The following is a 16,794-nucleotide window of genomic DNA, read 5'->3' as shown; positions in this document are numbered from 1 at the left end:
TATGAGGGGTAGTCATAGGGCTTTGGTTCCAATTTGTGAATTGTTCAAGTATACCTGTGACTGGGAAGAGGAAGGCTTAACTAGCCAAAATGAATTTTACTTCCCGATCAATTTTATACACACTCTTCCATAAAAGTGAGAATGGTTGGATTCAAAGCTTTAGCTTTTCTATTACTCAGATGATTCCTAACAGTCCCCTGATTGAGGAGAAAGATGTAGTCCTTGTCAATTATCTAGTTTATGCAGAAGTGCCCTTTGGCACTGTTTGATAAGGGACATTTCTATAATCTTTACTATGTGGCTTAACATCTTTGTTCCCAATATTAAATTTTGTTAACAACTTCATCTACATGTAATTAAATGAAAATATAAAAGCTACAATAGAAAAGTTTAGCAAGTAATAGAGTCTAGATACTTATTTAAAAATATAATGGGTTAAAAAAGAAAAAAAACAAAAATGTAATGAGTTGTGTTCCAGTTTGAACTTCAGTCTAGAAAGACCACATTAATTTTTACCACTTTCAAGGGTTTTCCATGCTATTTTCTCCCCTAGTTCAATTTTCCAATGTTCCAAAAGTATAAAAATGCTCAAGGAAGGAATTTCTTCAAACCTTAAAGCCAGGTAAATACTGTCTGCTTGTTTATTTGGAACTAAAGTAAGGAATATCTAGCCCTGGCCAGGTTGCTCAGTTGCTTAGAGCGTCGTCTTAATAATGCCATGGTTGTGGGTTTGATCCCCGTCAGGGCATATACAAGAATCAACCAATGAATGCACAAATAAGTGGAACAACAAATTGATGTTTCTCTCTCTAAAAAAAGAAAAAGGAATATCTAAGTCTGCTCAACCTGTGATAGAAAAACAAGGGTTTTAGGCCTAAAGGTGACTTTGTAATCATTGAAAGAAGGGGGAAAACCTATGAATAAGCCAATGTAGTTGGCTTATGGTTCTTCTATGAAAATCTGATAGATATGAACTTTCCCCTAATTTAGATATTCTTTCCATTTTGTAGTGAGGATTAGGAAAAGCCCCTGAGATTAAAGTGTGTAGGTGTGTCCCCAGGTGGAGAGAGAGGTATGCACAGCTGCTTATAGGAAGGATAGGATACAGAGAGGAAAGAGTCTAATGACTTCTGTCCCTTGGTTTGATCCAGTGATTTTTGTAACAATGAACCTGCAGTGAGGGCAGATGGATTTTTGCACCAAAAAATCCCAGAGGAATTTATTCTTAGGGTTAGTCTTAGCTGTTGACCATTTCCAGGAATTGTAGTTACATAACCCTTGGCATACATAATGCACACGGCCTTGAACTGGGGAGAACATGTATATGTGACCTTTGAAACAGTATAAAACATTAATGGCAGTATATGATTTGAAGACAGAATCAACTGGTTGTCGCTACTTACTGAACTGGATCTTAAATCATGGAGACCTTTAAAGGGAGCTGCATCATAAATTATCCCCATGCAGTATCTGGGCTGGTAGCTTTAATTCCCCCCCCCCCCCCCGCCCCTTTTGACAGAAGTACTACTATTGTTAAAAAAAAGTACTAAATATGTAACTTAGGCATATGCTTGTATTTTGAATTGATGCTTTAGCCCATTATCACCCCATTAATTAAAAAAACAACAGTCATCTATCTACCCCTGATCTTGCCCAGCCTGAACGCAAATGCTGGTCCTTAGGGTTTCCTTCCCCTCCGGTAGGTGGCCTGCTCATGAGATCTGGAAAAGGTAATGCACAATACTCCAAGAAACAGACTTTTAGACACACTGATCCTGAGCCACATTTTTATTCTTTCTACTGCTTGTTTGTCCTTGGTCAGGTCCATTTTTGTCTCCATATTGGTGCCTGTTCTTACTACCAATGAGTGTTCTTGCTAGAAGTTACCCAGTAAGCACTGAAATAGAAATCCAACTACTTTGAGTAGCTTTCTTCAAACTAATTTTCAAAGTAGCCGGAAAACCCCAGAGGTAGACAACCTAAGAGCTTTATTCACCTTACACCAAGACACAAAGAGTTTTTCATTATGAGACAAAGAAACGAAGATGACTGGAGGCTGAGTTTTTGTATATACAAGGTAACTCATGTAGTGACCAAATTTACAGAAGAAACAATCTGTACACGTCAGAATCTTTGCAGAAGTCAAATTTTGTCTGGGAATTTAAAGTATCTCCAAGTGCATACCTATCACAGTACTATTGTAGGTCACAGACTCTTTTGTTCTAAGCCTGCAATTAAAGCATAGTTGGTCTGGACTAAGCAAGCTGAAGCAATGGATAATAGGCGATACCATCTTTACCGATTATTCAAAGCTCAAGAAATTATTTTTTTTGCAAGTTGCTTGGAGATTCATCAATACCTTTGTAAGGGGAATACCTAAAAATCCAGAAGTCTCGGTTTCCTAGGAAAATTTGGAACAGAATTAACAAGAATACTCCGAGGAACGGAGTGAATCTTAAATTTGGAAATTCACATTTATAATGGCTACTATGAACCCTTACTATGTGCGAATAAGCACGCTGCATCATTCACAAAATCTTCGTAACTGCTAGGCAGGTATTAATTTCTGTTTCACTGTTTCATAACAAAAGTCTGAGATCAAGTAACTTGCACAAGGGAATACGCCTAATAGGAGGTAGAGTGGAGACTTGGAATCAAGCTTTCTGATTCCAAATTTGGCCCACTGGCCGGCCACACAACTACCACCAAATGCGGGAACAAGAAGAAAATAAACTTTTAAAGATTTTCTGAACCATCTTTGCCAACAATTAAGTGGCTCCCAGATATATGACAGCTTGAGACTGAGAACCGAATTCTGATGTTACTACATAAGGAGAAAGGGAATTACAATGTGGCTGGGAGGTGAGTTAATATTTTGGACACAGGGTTGGATCAAATGTGCTGAATGTCGCGAGCATCTCCGATAAGAAAAAGAAAGGTCCTCGCCGAGGTGAGTCTTCTCAACAATTCGTTCAATTGGAAAGAGAGGACACAAGTTCCAAGAGCCACCTCTGTGGAGAGCAGCGTCCTGTCACCACTGACACCTGCCCTTTGTCCAGCCGGCACTCGGGAGGCGGGGACAGCAGTCAATCACCCTCCCGGCGCCCGTCCTCCGAGGCTGTCGGCCGCCGAGGCCCAGCCCTGCGGTGGCGCCCGGCTCCGCCCGCGGGCTCCGCACATCGAACCCGCCTGCAGGCGGCTCGCGGCGCCCCGGACGCATCTCGCCCGCAGCTACGCAGGTCCGAAGGGCTGCGGGGGGCGGGGCCGGGGCGGGGCTGCGGGCGCGGGGGCGGGGCCTCGGGCCGCTCGCGCGCGCCGCCGAGGCTCCGCGCGCCGTCGCGCCGGCCGGGCGTCCCTGTGCAGCCTCTGCCGCCGATGGGGGAGGTGGAGCCGGGGCCCGCGGGCCCGCTCGAGCCCCCGGAGCCGCCCGAAGCGACCGCGAGCCGCCGGCCGGGCGGGATTCGGGTCCTGAAGGTGAGGCGGGCGGGCGGACACGCGGATTGGAGAAGGGGCGAAGGCGGGGAGCGGCCGCCCTTGCCTCGCGCGTCGGCCGAGGCGGCCGGCGACCCCCGCCCCGCGTCAGTCGGTCCGCTGGGCTGCTCGGCCGCCCCGCAGCCCCGCTCGGGGGGCCGCGGCTCCCGCCCGGGGCCTCCGCGCCTGGCCCCGCCGAGGCCGAGGCCGCCTGCGTCCCCTCCGCTGCCCATCCCTGGCCGCGAGCCACCCGCTTCGCAGGCCCACGCCTGGGGTCCAGCGTCCTCCGGGCCGCCGCCGCCAGCCGGCTCCTCCGGGGCCCCGGGGCCCGCCCTGCCTCCCGCGGCCGGGCGCCGCACCGGGGGCCGCGCTGGAAGTACGCAGGGTGCTCCCGGACACCTGAAGACATCACCCCAGCGGGAGGATGGCGGCGGCGATTGGCCCAGCGCTGCGGGGTGCGCCGCGGGGCGGGGTGGGGGGGAGCGGGCCGGCTCTGCCCGCGGGCTTTCCCACCGAAGTTCAGACCCGCTTCCCGCGCCGACGCGGGGCGCCCGCCCGGCAGCTCGTCCCGCCCCGCCCGGCGAGAGAATCCCCGGAGGAGCCCAGTCTCTGGGAGTCGCTGGGCGTGTTGCAGAAGGAGGAGGAGGGGCTGGACGGAAAGGGGCATCCCTGCTCGCGGAGCCGGCCTGACGCTCCGCTCCGGGGAGACGCTAATGGGGGAGCCGTTATGCAACAGGCAGCGTGCGGGGCTGCGGGCAGGACTTGGGGGGGAGGAAGAGGAAATGAGAGCAGATGCCGGCAAGTGGGGGCCGTGGAGCCTGGAAGGTGATGACAAGAAGTTCAGACGCACCAGGAATGCGGGATGGGGAGGGGACCGTGAAGATGGTGAAGAGGCGTGGTTGTGGGAGACTTAGCTGGATGGCGTTTTCTACCAGCCCTCGGAATACTTGGGCAGAATTCCCCCCCCACCCCCCCCCGTAGGTCAAATAGGTAAACGAGGTGTTTTCTGGAGAGGGAATGGAATTCCTTCTGGAGTTCTAGAAGAGGAGTCGGCAGGATTTAAAACTTTCCAGGGAGAAGGAAGAGAGAGAATAATTTTTTTTTTTTAGAAGATTAGATGGGTTTCAAAATCAAAAATACTTCGCAAAAACAATGAAAATCTATGATGTTAAAAATACATTAATAGTTGTTCATTGGGAATGAGGGTGAGCACAATATAGTTGTCATTAAGATTATTAGCAGGACGTCACAAAGATGGGAACACTGAAAAAAATACAGATTTGAAACACCTCGTGAATCCATGAAACCACATAAAACAGGACTCTAAAATACTGAAGTGTTCTTGCTACTACCTTCCAGTCCTAATCCAGGGATTTAAAGAAATAACTTTTCATAGTTGATCTCCACTTCTGCATAAACCTTGTACATATTTGCTGTAACTTACTTAACCATAAGCTGCAAATATAATTACCCAAATGCTTTTGGATATTTATTTAAAACCATAAGGTCACAAAAATGTAAACTGAATGAACAAAAAAAAGCCAGCTGAATTTATCAGGAAATGGCAGGCCTGAGAGATAGGTAATGCCCTCTGGTCTAGAAGGTAAACAACTTTGGTATATATATAAAATCTTTTTTTTTTTTTGTGGGGAGAGAGTTATGAGAGAAGGAATTGAGAAATGACCATCTTTATTGCAGGTTCCTACCTTCCTACACTGCCCGGAAGTGGTTCAACCCACCACTGGTTCCCTGGAGTTCCACTCTGGGGACCTTTAGAAAGATTCCAGAAATTGATCTTGATTCCATTGCTCAGCTGGTGGTGTGGCAGGCTGACAGTGTCCAAGGCCCTTGAATCTCTTGGCTTTATTGCATATGGTTAATGCTTTAAATAATCCTTGCCAATAAATGGGATTGACTATGGAAAATAGGAGCTATGCATTCTACATACAGAAGTTCCCTTAAATAGCTGAGTGGTTGAAGTGTGTGCCAAGGGAAACTGGAAAAGAATATGTAAGTAGAAGACTTGCTGAATTGGGAGGAAAGTCATACTCTGCAACATATTATTCTCTGAAGCCCCTTTGGAAAAGACAGCCTTTTTTGTAACTATTTTATACTTAACACTAAATTATGAACATAATTGTCAGAAAATACAGGTCTTCATAAAAAGTCTAATATAACTAAGCTGGTGTCCTTTAGCCAGATTAGATCTAGGTCCATTTGTATTGAGTTTTGGAAAATTTGATTCACAATCTGCCCCCGATTTATTTAGCAAACTGCTATTTAGGATGTACCCCTTTATAGTTGTAGTTGGGATATAGTATGATATTATTATTTTGAATTTTATTGATTCTTTTTTAGAAGAGAGAGAGGGGAGAGAGAAACATAGATTTGTTGTTTCACTTATTTATGCATTCACTGGTTGAATCTTGTATGTGCCCTGACTGGGGATTGAACCCACAACCTAGCGTAATATTTTTAATATTCTTAAAAGTTATTGGGAGTACCTTTGAAGCGTACATTTTTCTAGATGTTTCCTTCAGTTTGGGGATTTTTGTTTTTTTTACTCTGTAGAAGATATGAAGTTATAACTAATCTAGCCAGTGACTGTGATGAGATTAGTGTTTTGAATAATAGTGTTTTGAATTAAGTACCGAAGTGAGTACTTAATTCATGGCGTACTCTAAAGACTTTGCTTTCTAGAAATATCTTTAAATCTTAAATGTGCTTTTTATATATTTTTTTGATGTGAGAGGTGATTATAGTTGTGTTCTTTTATAGATAAGTTTGTCAACAGTTCTTATATAAGAGTGAGGGAGGGAGGAGATAAAGTGTTCTCAGTCTAGCAATTCCAGTGGAGTAGTGATTGTAAAAGCTGAAAACATCTCAGAGGACGATACTGGCCTTTCCAGCAGTTACCTGATGCTTTAGGCCATGGGTGGGGAACCTTTTTTCTGCGAAAGACCATTTGGATGTTTATAACATCATTTGAAGGCCATACAAAATTGTCAACTTAAAAATTAGCCTGCTATATTAAACATTTAATTAACTCACCCCTCATGCCTTGGCAGGGCCAGACCAAATGATTTCTTGGGCCTTATATGGCCCGCAGGCTGGACGTTCCCCACCTGTGATCTAGATTGAAGGCCTGTGCTTTCTTAGTATCTAGGTCTTTTAAATGCCCATTAATATCTATTAAAGTTCTAACTCAGCAGTTTGTCTTCATTCCGTGGAATTATCATATAGCCAGGAGGTAGATTCTTTGACCAATAACACACATATTTCAATAATGTAAAGTACCTGCTGGGCCTGTGTTGCTCAGTGGTTTAGCATCAACCTAGGAAACAAGAGGTCATCAGTTCAATTCCCAGTCAGGGCACATGCCCTGGTTTTGGACTCAATCTCTGGTGGGGGATGTGCAGGAGGCAGCTGTCGATGATGTTTTTCTATCATTGAAGTTTCTATCTCTCCCTCTCTATTCCTCTCTGAAATTAAAAATAATAATTTAATCTAATAAAAGAGAAACATGCAAATTGACCACACCTCTGCTATGCCCCAAGCCACACCCACCAGCCAATCAGAGTGGCCATATGCAAATTAACCCAACCAAGATGGCGGCCAGCAGCCAGGAGCTGGAGCAAGCAGGAGGCTTGGTTGCCCCGGCAATGGAGGAAGCCAAGCTTCCCGCCTGCCCTGGCTGGCTGTGGCCTTGAATCAAGGCAACAAAGTTTCAATTATAGAAGATAAATAAATCCCAGATACCTGCTTCCAGCCAGCCTCCACTGGGAGCTTGGGTGGCTGGGGGCCGTGGCCAGCCTGCAAACAGCCATCAGCCCCTCACTCAGACTGGCCAGGCACCTCAGCAGGACCCCCCCCCCCCCACCCTGAAGGGGGTGTGGCCAGCTTGCAAACACCCATCAGCCCCTCACCCACGCTGGCCAGGCACCCCAGCAGGGACCCCCACCCTGAAGGGGCTGTGGCCAGCTTGCAAACACCCATCAGCCCCTCACCCACGCTGGCCAGGCACCCCAGCAGGGACCCCCACCCTGATCCGGGACACCCTTCAGGGCAAACCAGCTGGCCACCACCCATGTACCAGGCCTCTATCCTATATAATAAAAGGGTAATATGCAAATTGACCCTTACAGCAGAACGACTGGAAATGACTGGTCACTATGACACACACTGACCACCAGGGGGCAGATGCTCAATGCAGGAGCTGCCCCCTGGTGGTCAGTGCACTCCCATAGGGGGAGCTCTGCTCAGCCACAAGCCAGGCTGATGGCTGCCAGTACAGTGGTGGTGGTGGGAGCCTCTCCCGCCTCCTCAGCAGCACTAAGGATGTCCCACTGCAGCTTAGGCCTGCTTCCTGCTGGCAAGTGGACATTCCCCGAGGGCTTCTGGGCTGCCGGAGGGATGTCTGACTGCCAGCTTAGGCCTGATCCCCTGGGGAGTGGGCCTAAGCTAGCAGGTGGTCATCCCCCAAGGGGTCCCAGACTGCAAGAGGGCACAGGCCCGGCTGAGGGACCCTGCCGAGTGCATACATTTTTGTGCACCGGGCCTCTAGTAATAATAAAATAAGGAATTAATTTAAAATATCCTCTTAAAGCCCTAGCCGGTTTGGCTCAGTAGATAGAGCATCTTCCTGCGGACTGAAGAGTCCCAGGTTAGGTTCCAGTTAAGGGCACATGCCCGGATTGTGGGCTCGGATCCCTAGTATGGGGTGGGCAGGTGGCAGCCGATCAGTGATTTTCTCTTATCATTGATGTTACTATCTCTTCCTTCCTCTCTGAAATCAATTTTTAAAAAATGTAAAGTTCCTTAAGGAATTTATAGTCTTAAAAGAAATATATATGCACATTAAAAATCTTCACAGAAGAAAAATCATGGGTGAACTAATATAATACTGCCTGTGGTCTTTCTTGACTTTTCTACGACAGAAGGTTGGTGGGCTATCATTGGGCTTAAAAAAATTTTTTTTTAAATAAGCTTTTTGTTGCTTGTGTGAAATAGTGTCTACTTGCTCTCTCTTAATAGCAATGAGCAAAATTTCTCTCCACTGAGTGCAGAACTTCTTTGTATAAATGTACCATATAGAATACTGTTTTCAGATGGACCAGTTGATCTTTCCCAAAGATTAAAAAATAAAGAATATTTCAAATTAACCTGTGAATTATTCAGTGGTTAACATTATTTAGTGGTTCAAATATGATGGCCCCTGTGTCTATAAAATAAATACTTGAGATATCAATTCTGAGATATTCAGCTTTAAGAAAATGCTCTTGATGAGAAGAGAGATCTAGTTTCCACTTGTTGCAGAGGTTTATCCTACTTATCTAAAGTTAGAATCAGTAATAATCTTTATGGTTTTGAATAGCTATACTCAAATCTCTAAGTTATGCAAAATAACCGATTTCCCTGTGTTTTCCTAAACTTAAACAATGAAGCCATTCTCACTCTCGTTTTATTTTCTTCCCACATGGGAATACCTTCTAACTTTTCATTCCTCTTTATCCACCGTCTTTAGAAATTGAATTTTAGGCGCTACAGTTATCCTAAAATATTAATCTCAGTAATCACAAAAATAATATTTGTTTTGTCCTGGCCAGTGTGGCTCAGTTGGTTGGAGCATCTTCCTGTATGCCAAAAGGTGGTGCATTCGATTCCCAGTCAGGGCACATACCTAGGTTGCGGGTTCCATCCCCAGTCTATGTGCTTACGGGAGGCGGAGGCAACCTATTGATGTTTCTCTCACCTCTCTCCTCTCCCTTCCTCTCTCTAAAATAAAATAAATTTTGCTTTATTTATAGGTATTGCTGTTTTCCAGTGAGGAATAGTAGTAAAAGTATTTTATTTACTTTTTGGCTGATAGAAAGAAAAGATTATAAGTTTCTCTGTAAAAATGGAGAGGTTTCCTTCCATGTTTGTTTAACTTGCCAGAGCTGATTGGGCTAATGTGCAAACTGCGAATACATTTCTGTGATGTCAGCTGAGTTTTGCATGCATTTCTGTGCCACTCAGGTGTTAAGGCACTAATAATAGATTATTAGTGTAAAAGAAAAGAAGAAATATCAAATAAATACTAAAACCCATTGTAATCTGCATAGAAATGGAAGTATGTTCCAGGTGAAGTTCTGCTGAGTAGAGAATAGTCATTATTTCCTTCTACTAGGAAATCCTACCTGGGAGAAGAAGAATGGAGATGGGAGACATGGAAGGTTTCAAAAGAATGTAGAGAGGGTGACATTTGCATAGAATTTTAATGAATGGCTAATCAGGTGGACAAGATGAAGCAAACATTTCAGACAAGTCATAATATTGTGGATTAGTTGGTGTGTTTGGGGAGTTACAGGTTGTTGGATATTCCTGAAGCAGAGTGAAAGGCATGACACTGGAGAGGTATGTCAGTGTAGTTAGTGGAAATTTCTTTTAAAGGGAACAGAAAGGGCCATCATAAAAATAGAGCAGTAAATATTGATCTCTAGAATCCTGTTATATTGCTGTAGCAATTGTTTTTGCCTTGAGATAACAGTAGCTCCACAATGTGTATGAATTTCACATGCCTGAATTAATGCAACAGTAGTTTTTTTGTAACATGAGAAAGGAAAGAATACTTTTGAAGTATTTTGTTGATTCTGTACTTGATTATTTGGGATATAAGACAGAGGGTTAGGACCCTAGAGAAACTTGCAGTTTGAAAAAATGTTTATTACAGCATTTGTTTCCAACAATGAAAAATTAGAAACAAACTAAATGCCATCAGCAAGAGAATGGATAAATTGCAGTGTATTAAAAAATGGTATAGTATTCAAATGAATGAGCTGGGTGTATTAGGATGGATATATATAAACCAACATTGAACCTAATAAAAATATTTCAGGGCAAAACATAAGTAAGCTAGGATTTAAAGTTTTAAATTATCTAAAATGAACGATATATAGTTTATAGGATATATATATGGCAAACATCTGTGAAAATGAACGCAATGATAAATACCAAATACAGAGTAGAATGTTTCTGGGAGAGAGAGAGGGGAGCATAGGATTGGGATAGGGCAGTGATGGCGAACCTATGACACGCGTGCCAGAGGTGACACGTGAACTCATTTTTTTGGTTGATTTTTCTTTGTTAAATGGCATTTAAATATATAAAATAAATATCAAAAGTATAAGTCTTTGTTTTACTATGGTTGCAAATATAAAAAAATTTCTATATGTGACACGGCACCAGAGTTAAGTTAGGGTTTTTCAAAATGCTGACACGCCGAGCTCAAAAGGTTTGCCATCACTGGGATAGGGTACCAGGTGGCTTCAGCTGTATACGTAAGAATATATATATATTGTGTGTGTACACACACACACACACACACACACACACACACACACACGAGGCCCGGTGCACAAAATTCGTGCAAGAGTAGGCTTTCCCAGCTGCAGCGGCTGCCTCCATCCCTCCCTCACAGCCATGGCTGCCTTGATCCTGGGGCTGCATGCAGCCCTGGCTTCATCTGGAAGGACATCTGGTCTAATTAGCATATTACATTTTTATTATTATAGATTCTTTAAAATAATGCCTGGAACTAAATAAGACAAAATATTAAAAATTTGTGAAAGTTGGGTAGTAGGTACCCAGATGTTTTATTATTCTTGACATTTTTCTGGAAACATAAGAAAAAGAAGGGTTAGAAAAGTTGATGGACAAACATGAACAGCTATAACAATAAAGAAAGCTAAGGTTGGCCCTAGCCAGTGTGGCTCCTTGGTTGGAGTGTCATCCCATACACCAAATGGTGGCAGGTTCGATTCCCAATCAGGACACATACCCAGGTTGTGGGTTCCATTTCTGGTCCGGGTGAGTGCGGGAGGCAACTGGAGTTTTCCTCTCCCTCCCTTTCTTCCTTCCTCTGTCTTAAAATCAAATAAAAAAAATAAATAACAATAGCTTTAAATAAATATTAAAAAAAGAAAACTAAGTTTGCCAGGTTAAGAATGAGCATGGCAGATGCTGAAGGCTGTGTGAGGTGAGAGGAGATAATATTTGATTGAGTAGAGCAGTGGTCGGCAAACCGCGGCTTGCGAGCCACATGCGGCTCCTTGGCTCCTTGAGTGTGGCTCTTCCACAAAATACCACGTGCGGGTGCGCACATACCGTGCGATTGAAACTTTATGGCCCATGCGCAGAAGTTGGTTTTTGGCCTGGGCAAGTCTATTTTGAAGAAGTGACGTCAGAAGTGGGAGGTGTCGGTTGGTTGGGCAATGGGAGACTCTGAGCAGGCGCGCAGGCCGGCCATGGGATACGCGGAGTGGGGGAGGTACATTGTTTTGAGGTACGTTCGCTGAGGTCGACCCCTTCCAACTCTCCCATCCACACTCGTCTATTTGAAACAAGTATACAAGACGAGTGTGGATGGGAGAGTTGGCAGGAGTCGACCTCAGCGAACTGTACCTCAATCAGATTGAGGATGTTTTTAGCAAAGGCCAGCTTAGGAGTACCCTAATTAAGTTAATAACAATGTACCTACCTATGTAGTTTAAGTTTAAACAATTTGGCTCTCAAAAACAATTTCAATCGTCATACTGTTGATATTTGGCTCTGTTGACTAATGAGTTTGTCGACCACTGGAGTAGAGTATTGGTGACTGTAGAGTGGAAAGTGGGGTGAGAACTGAACATGTCTAACTCATTTTAACTGATGTTTTTTCTCATGATTTTTTTTTCTTATTTTAGAGAAATATGAAACGCAATGGGAGCAGAAATTGTTTGAATAGGAGAAGTAGGTTTGGTTCTCGAGAAAGAGACTGGCTGAGAGAAGATGTGAAGAGAGGCTGTGTTTACCTTTATGGAGCAGACACGACCACTGCCACTACAACTGCCACCTCCTCTGCCTCCTCCTCCTCCGCCTCCTCCTCATCCTCCGACTTACATCTTGTCCTTTGCACAGTAGAGACTCCAGCATCAGAAATATGTGCTGGAGAGGGAAGGGAAAGTCTTTATTTACAGCTGCATGGAGACCTGGTCAGGTAAGGTCTGAGTCTTACCACTGATTCTACTGCAGTGTAAACAGTCCACGTTTCTGCTTGGAAGTGCGCTTTAGGGCTTTAATTGTGCTGGAACTGATGTTGATTATGCTGTCACTAGGCTTGAAAGAGGTTTTTCCTTGGAATGCTGATGGTATCATTCTTAAATTTAAAAACTGTCAGTGAAGGAAAATTTGAAGTTACCTCATTTGGATTAAACAATAAGTCAGACATCTAAATTTAAAATAAATATTTTAAGAGTTTTTTTAGCCCTGGCCCAGTATCTCAGTTGGTTAGAGTGTCATCCCAACAAACCAAGGTTGCAGATTTGATCCCTGGTCAGGGCACATGCAACAAGAATCAACCAATGGATGCATAAGTAAGTAAAACAAAATCAGTTTCTCTCTCAAATCAATAAATAAAAATGTAAAAAAAAATACATGTAAATAGAATGAAATTGAAATACATAAAAGGAAATAGAGTGAATAGTATATATGCTCATGCATGAGTATGTTGCTGTTTACATATACATTTTAAAACTAATGGTGCTTTACATAACATGTTGTTGATTTAATATTATTTAGAGATCTTTCCATATTAGTATTTATATAGTTTTCATTTATTTAAATATGGCTGCATGGTCTACCATAATTTTATGAGTCTACCATTTTATGAGTTTACCATACTTATAGCCAATCTCCTATTAATGGGCATTCAGATTGTTACTATTTTTTTACTTCTACAATCAGAGCTGCAGTGAATATCCTTGTACCTATAATATTTCTCCTATGTGGGAGTCAGCTGTAGGATAAGTTCCTGGAAGTTGAATTGCTGGATCAAAGGATATGTGCACTTATAATTTTGATATGGATAGTCAAATTCCTCCTTATAGAAGTTATACGTTGATGAATAACATAAAAATATATCTATCTCCCTCTTATTTTTATATGAATGTAGACACATAGTCATGTATGAACACATCCTTGCTGTGAATAGAAATGATTGTCAGCAGTTTTTAAATTAGATAATCATAACGTCAACATTCCAAGGGAAAATCTTTTTTCAACCCTAATGACTTAAATTCTTGCAAATTTTATGGGAATTTTGTTATTCTGTTGTTTTAATTTTTATTTTAATGAGTGAAGTTGAGCATATTTTCATAGGTTTTTAGGCCATTTATGTTGTTTTTTAAAAAAATACATTTTTATTGATTTCAGAGAGGAAGGGAGAGGGAGAGAGCGATAGAAACTTCAATAATGAGAGAGAATCATTGGTTGGCTGCCTGCTGCACGACCTACACTGGGTATCTAGCCTACAACTTGGGCATGTGCCCTGACCAGCAATCTAACCGTAACCTCCTGGTTCATAGATTGATGCTCAACCACTGAGCTACACCAGCCTGGCTATTTATGTTTTCTTTAAAAACCTTTATATGAAGAAGAAAAGTATTCTCATAATAGTCTTTTTTTTTCTCATAATAGTCTTATACTGTGCATATGCAATCTTTGATTCTATTTATTTATTTATTTATTTAACAAATTACTATTCTTTGAATTAGATGTCAAATGGCTCTTTGTATCTTGTTACCGGAAAGGGGAACTGGCCCTTGGTGGGTCTGCCTAGGGTCAGTGGGTAGTGTGTGGCTTCTTGACTTCATGCAGGAAAAATTTCACAATACAATTCCAGGTAACTGTGAGGGAACATTTACTAGAGCTGTGGACAGTAAAGGGCTCAGCACAGCAGAAGCCACAGGAGCGCCTGGGCTGCGCTGCCTTAGCTCTCTGGGAAGTCAGAGAAAAGAGGGCCCTGGGGACAGGCTCAGGGGACCAGCCTGCAAGGAGCTGCCCCTGCCCATCGCTCCCCTGATTGCAAGGCTTGTTGGGTCCTTTGGAGTTTAGGAGGTACATGCCTGTGGGGGAAGGAGAAGGGAGAGGGGGTGTCAGGTGCTGCTCCCCAGAGGGAGAGAGCGCCCTGGGTCCTCCGTTTTTACCTCTCCTGCAGGAGGGAGTCTCAGGGGAGGTGTCAGGAAGGGAGGGTCTCAGTAGAGCATGCATCCGTTTTCTAGGAGTGCTCCTTCAGGGTGGGGTCTCCACTGATTGGTCAGTGTCGGGGCAGAGGATCATTATCATTGCAGCTGGTCCTAGTGTCATCCATCTGGTTTTGCTGCTTTTCTGGGTCTGGATCTGACATACAGCTGAGTCCTAGATGTTATTTCTAGGGAGGTGACCGTCTGTATCTGCTGTAAATTGCTCGCTCTGCCCATTTGTTCAACTCTCTGTCTCAGTTTCCCTGTTCCACTTGTCCTGGCTTACGGCCTGTCAGCCTGACCCATGATTTTCTCCCCCCCTTCTCTGTAATAAATAAATATCTTAAAATAATTAAAAACTGTGGGTTCAGTTTGAAAGTGAGAAAGGAAGCTTCCACTTACACCTTAAATGTGGTAATGATAGTAACACCTTTAACTGAGCTAAAAATTGATGTCATTTTTAAAAATCTAAACAGGTTTAGTATGTGTTCCTTTTAGGATTTGGACTAATTCCTGAAAAAGATTAGAATTTGAATGTTTTCCTTGTTCACCAGTTAACTACATTTCCTAAATCCATTCGTAAAATGAAAGGATCAGACAGGGTGATCCTTAGGCTCTTCTAAATCTTAATACTGATTCTGATCTAATTTTATCAGGTGGAAAGCCTTGACCTACATATTGCTGGTAGTGGTTGATGGAGTTGATATATTTAAACGTAAGACTTACTCATTTGTATACTAGTGTGTATGCGTACAAAGATATTAACAATGTAGAGGAAACCCCACTTGAATTGGCTTACTAGTTAATTAAGAATCCAAATTTGACAGTCTGATGGATGCTTCTCTATCTCTGGATCTGTTTTTGTTCATCAGTTTATGTTGTTCATTATAAACCTCAGAGGGAAGGCAGGAGAGGGTGAGGGTAAGGGGGAGAGATCAACCAAAGGACTTGTATGCGTGCATATAAGCCTAACCAATGGATACAGACAACAGGGGGGTGAGGGCATGAGCAGGGGTGGGGGTGGGGGGGACAATGATGGATAAGGACACATATGTAATACTTTAATCAATAAAGAAAAGAAAAAAGTAGGAAAAAGAAGAATCCAAATGTGATGTAATTTACTTTTGTGAATCTAAACTACTTACAGTGGAGAGTTTGCCCCTTTTTAGCCTTGTGGCCTTGATAATTTTATAATTATTGAAGATATAATTGATTGGAAAATAATGAAAACACTATTGAATTGTGGTTTGAAAAAAATGAATGTATTTTCATTGCTGAAGTAGGAGCTCAAGATGTCTCATTCAGCCAAAGAATGATGATGATGATAGATTTTAGCTGACATTAAGTGCTTTCTTTTTCCATCAATGTGTTTACTTTACACATTTTTTCATTAAATCCTCACAACTCCAAGGGAGGTAATATATCATTCCTTTCAAATGAGGAAAATTGAGGCTTTATGAGAGGTCAGGCAACCTGTTCAAGGTCAGGGAGGTACTGCAGGCAGTTGGAATGGCCTAAATCAGGGGTCCTCAAACTTTTTAAACAGGGGGCCAGTTCACTGTCCCTCAGACCGTTGGAGGGCCGGACTATAGTTTAAAAAAAACTATGAACGCCGAAACCGGTTTGGCTCAGTGGATAGAGGGTTGGCCTGCGGACTGAAGGGTCCCAGGTTCGATTCCGGTCAAGGGCACGTACCTGGGTTGCAGGCACATCCCCGGTGGGAGATGTGCAGGAGGCAGCTGATCGATGTTTCTCTCTCATCGATGTTTCTAACTCTCTATCTCTCTCCCTTTCTCTCTGTAAAAAATCAATAAAATATATTAAACAACAACAACAACAAAAAAACTATGAACAAATTCCTATGCACACTGCACATATCTTATTTTGAAGTAAAAAACAAAACGGGAACAAATACGATATTTGTATTTGCATGTGGCCCGTGGGCTGTAGTTTGAGGACCCCTGGCTTAAATCATTCAAGATTGATGGTGGACTTTGTTCTGAGTAGAGGCCCTCCCAGGGAGAAACTGGCATGGTGTCCCTTACTCAGTTTCACTATTAAATCATACTTATTTAAAGATCACTTTTAACTGCCTTATTCAACGGTTAATTGCTTGAGTTCAGTCTTACATTATCTAATTAGAGGAAAAGGTACTTTCTTCATAATGGACCATTTTTTGCTGCTTCCTGAAGTGTAATAGGTATTCATTGTAGAAATTTTAGAAAAAATGAAAAAGTGTAAAGAGAAATAATTTTTAATGGTTAATGATTGTAGATAATGTCAT

The 16,794-nt window shown here is 42.9% G+C and overlaps 1 protein-coding gene across 2 annotated transcripts in view; it reads left to right on the top strand.

Annotated features, from left to right (window-relative positions):
- The first annotated feature begins 3,307 nt into the window (after nt 1-3,307).
- PHLPP2 (PH domain and leucine rich repeat protein phosphatase 2) overlaps nt 3,308-16,794 on the top strand; it is a 72,830-nt gene continuing 59,343 nt past the window's right edge. For both annotated transcript variants that reach the window (XM_059667505.1, XM_059667504.1), the window contains exons 1-2: nt 3,308-3,474; nt 12,195-12,487. In XM_059667505.1, the coding sequence (XP_059523488.1) occupies nt 3,376-3,474; nt 12,195-12,487 (392 nt within the window). In that variant the 5' untranslated portion in view covers nt 3,308-3,375. The remainder of the gene's footprint in view (nt 3,475-12,194; nt 12,488-16,794) is intronic.

Source organism: Myotis daubentonii, chromosome 15, assembly GCF_963259705.1.
Source record: "Myotis daubentonii chromosome 15, mMyoDau2.1, whole genome shotgun sequence".
In the NCBI taxonomy this organism is placed as follows: Eukaryota; Metazoa; Chordata; class Mammalia; order Chiroptera; family Vespertilionidae; genus Myotis; species Myotis daubentonii.
Note: the sequence above shows the minus strand (reverse complement) of the source record. Positions and strands in the feature narration are given on the sequence as shown.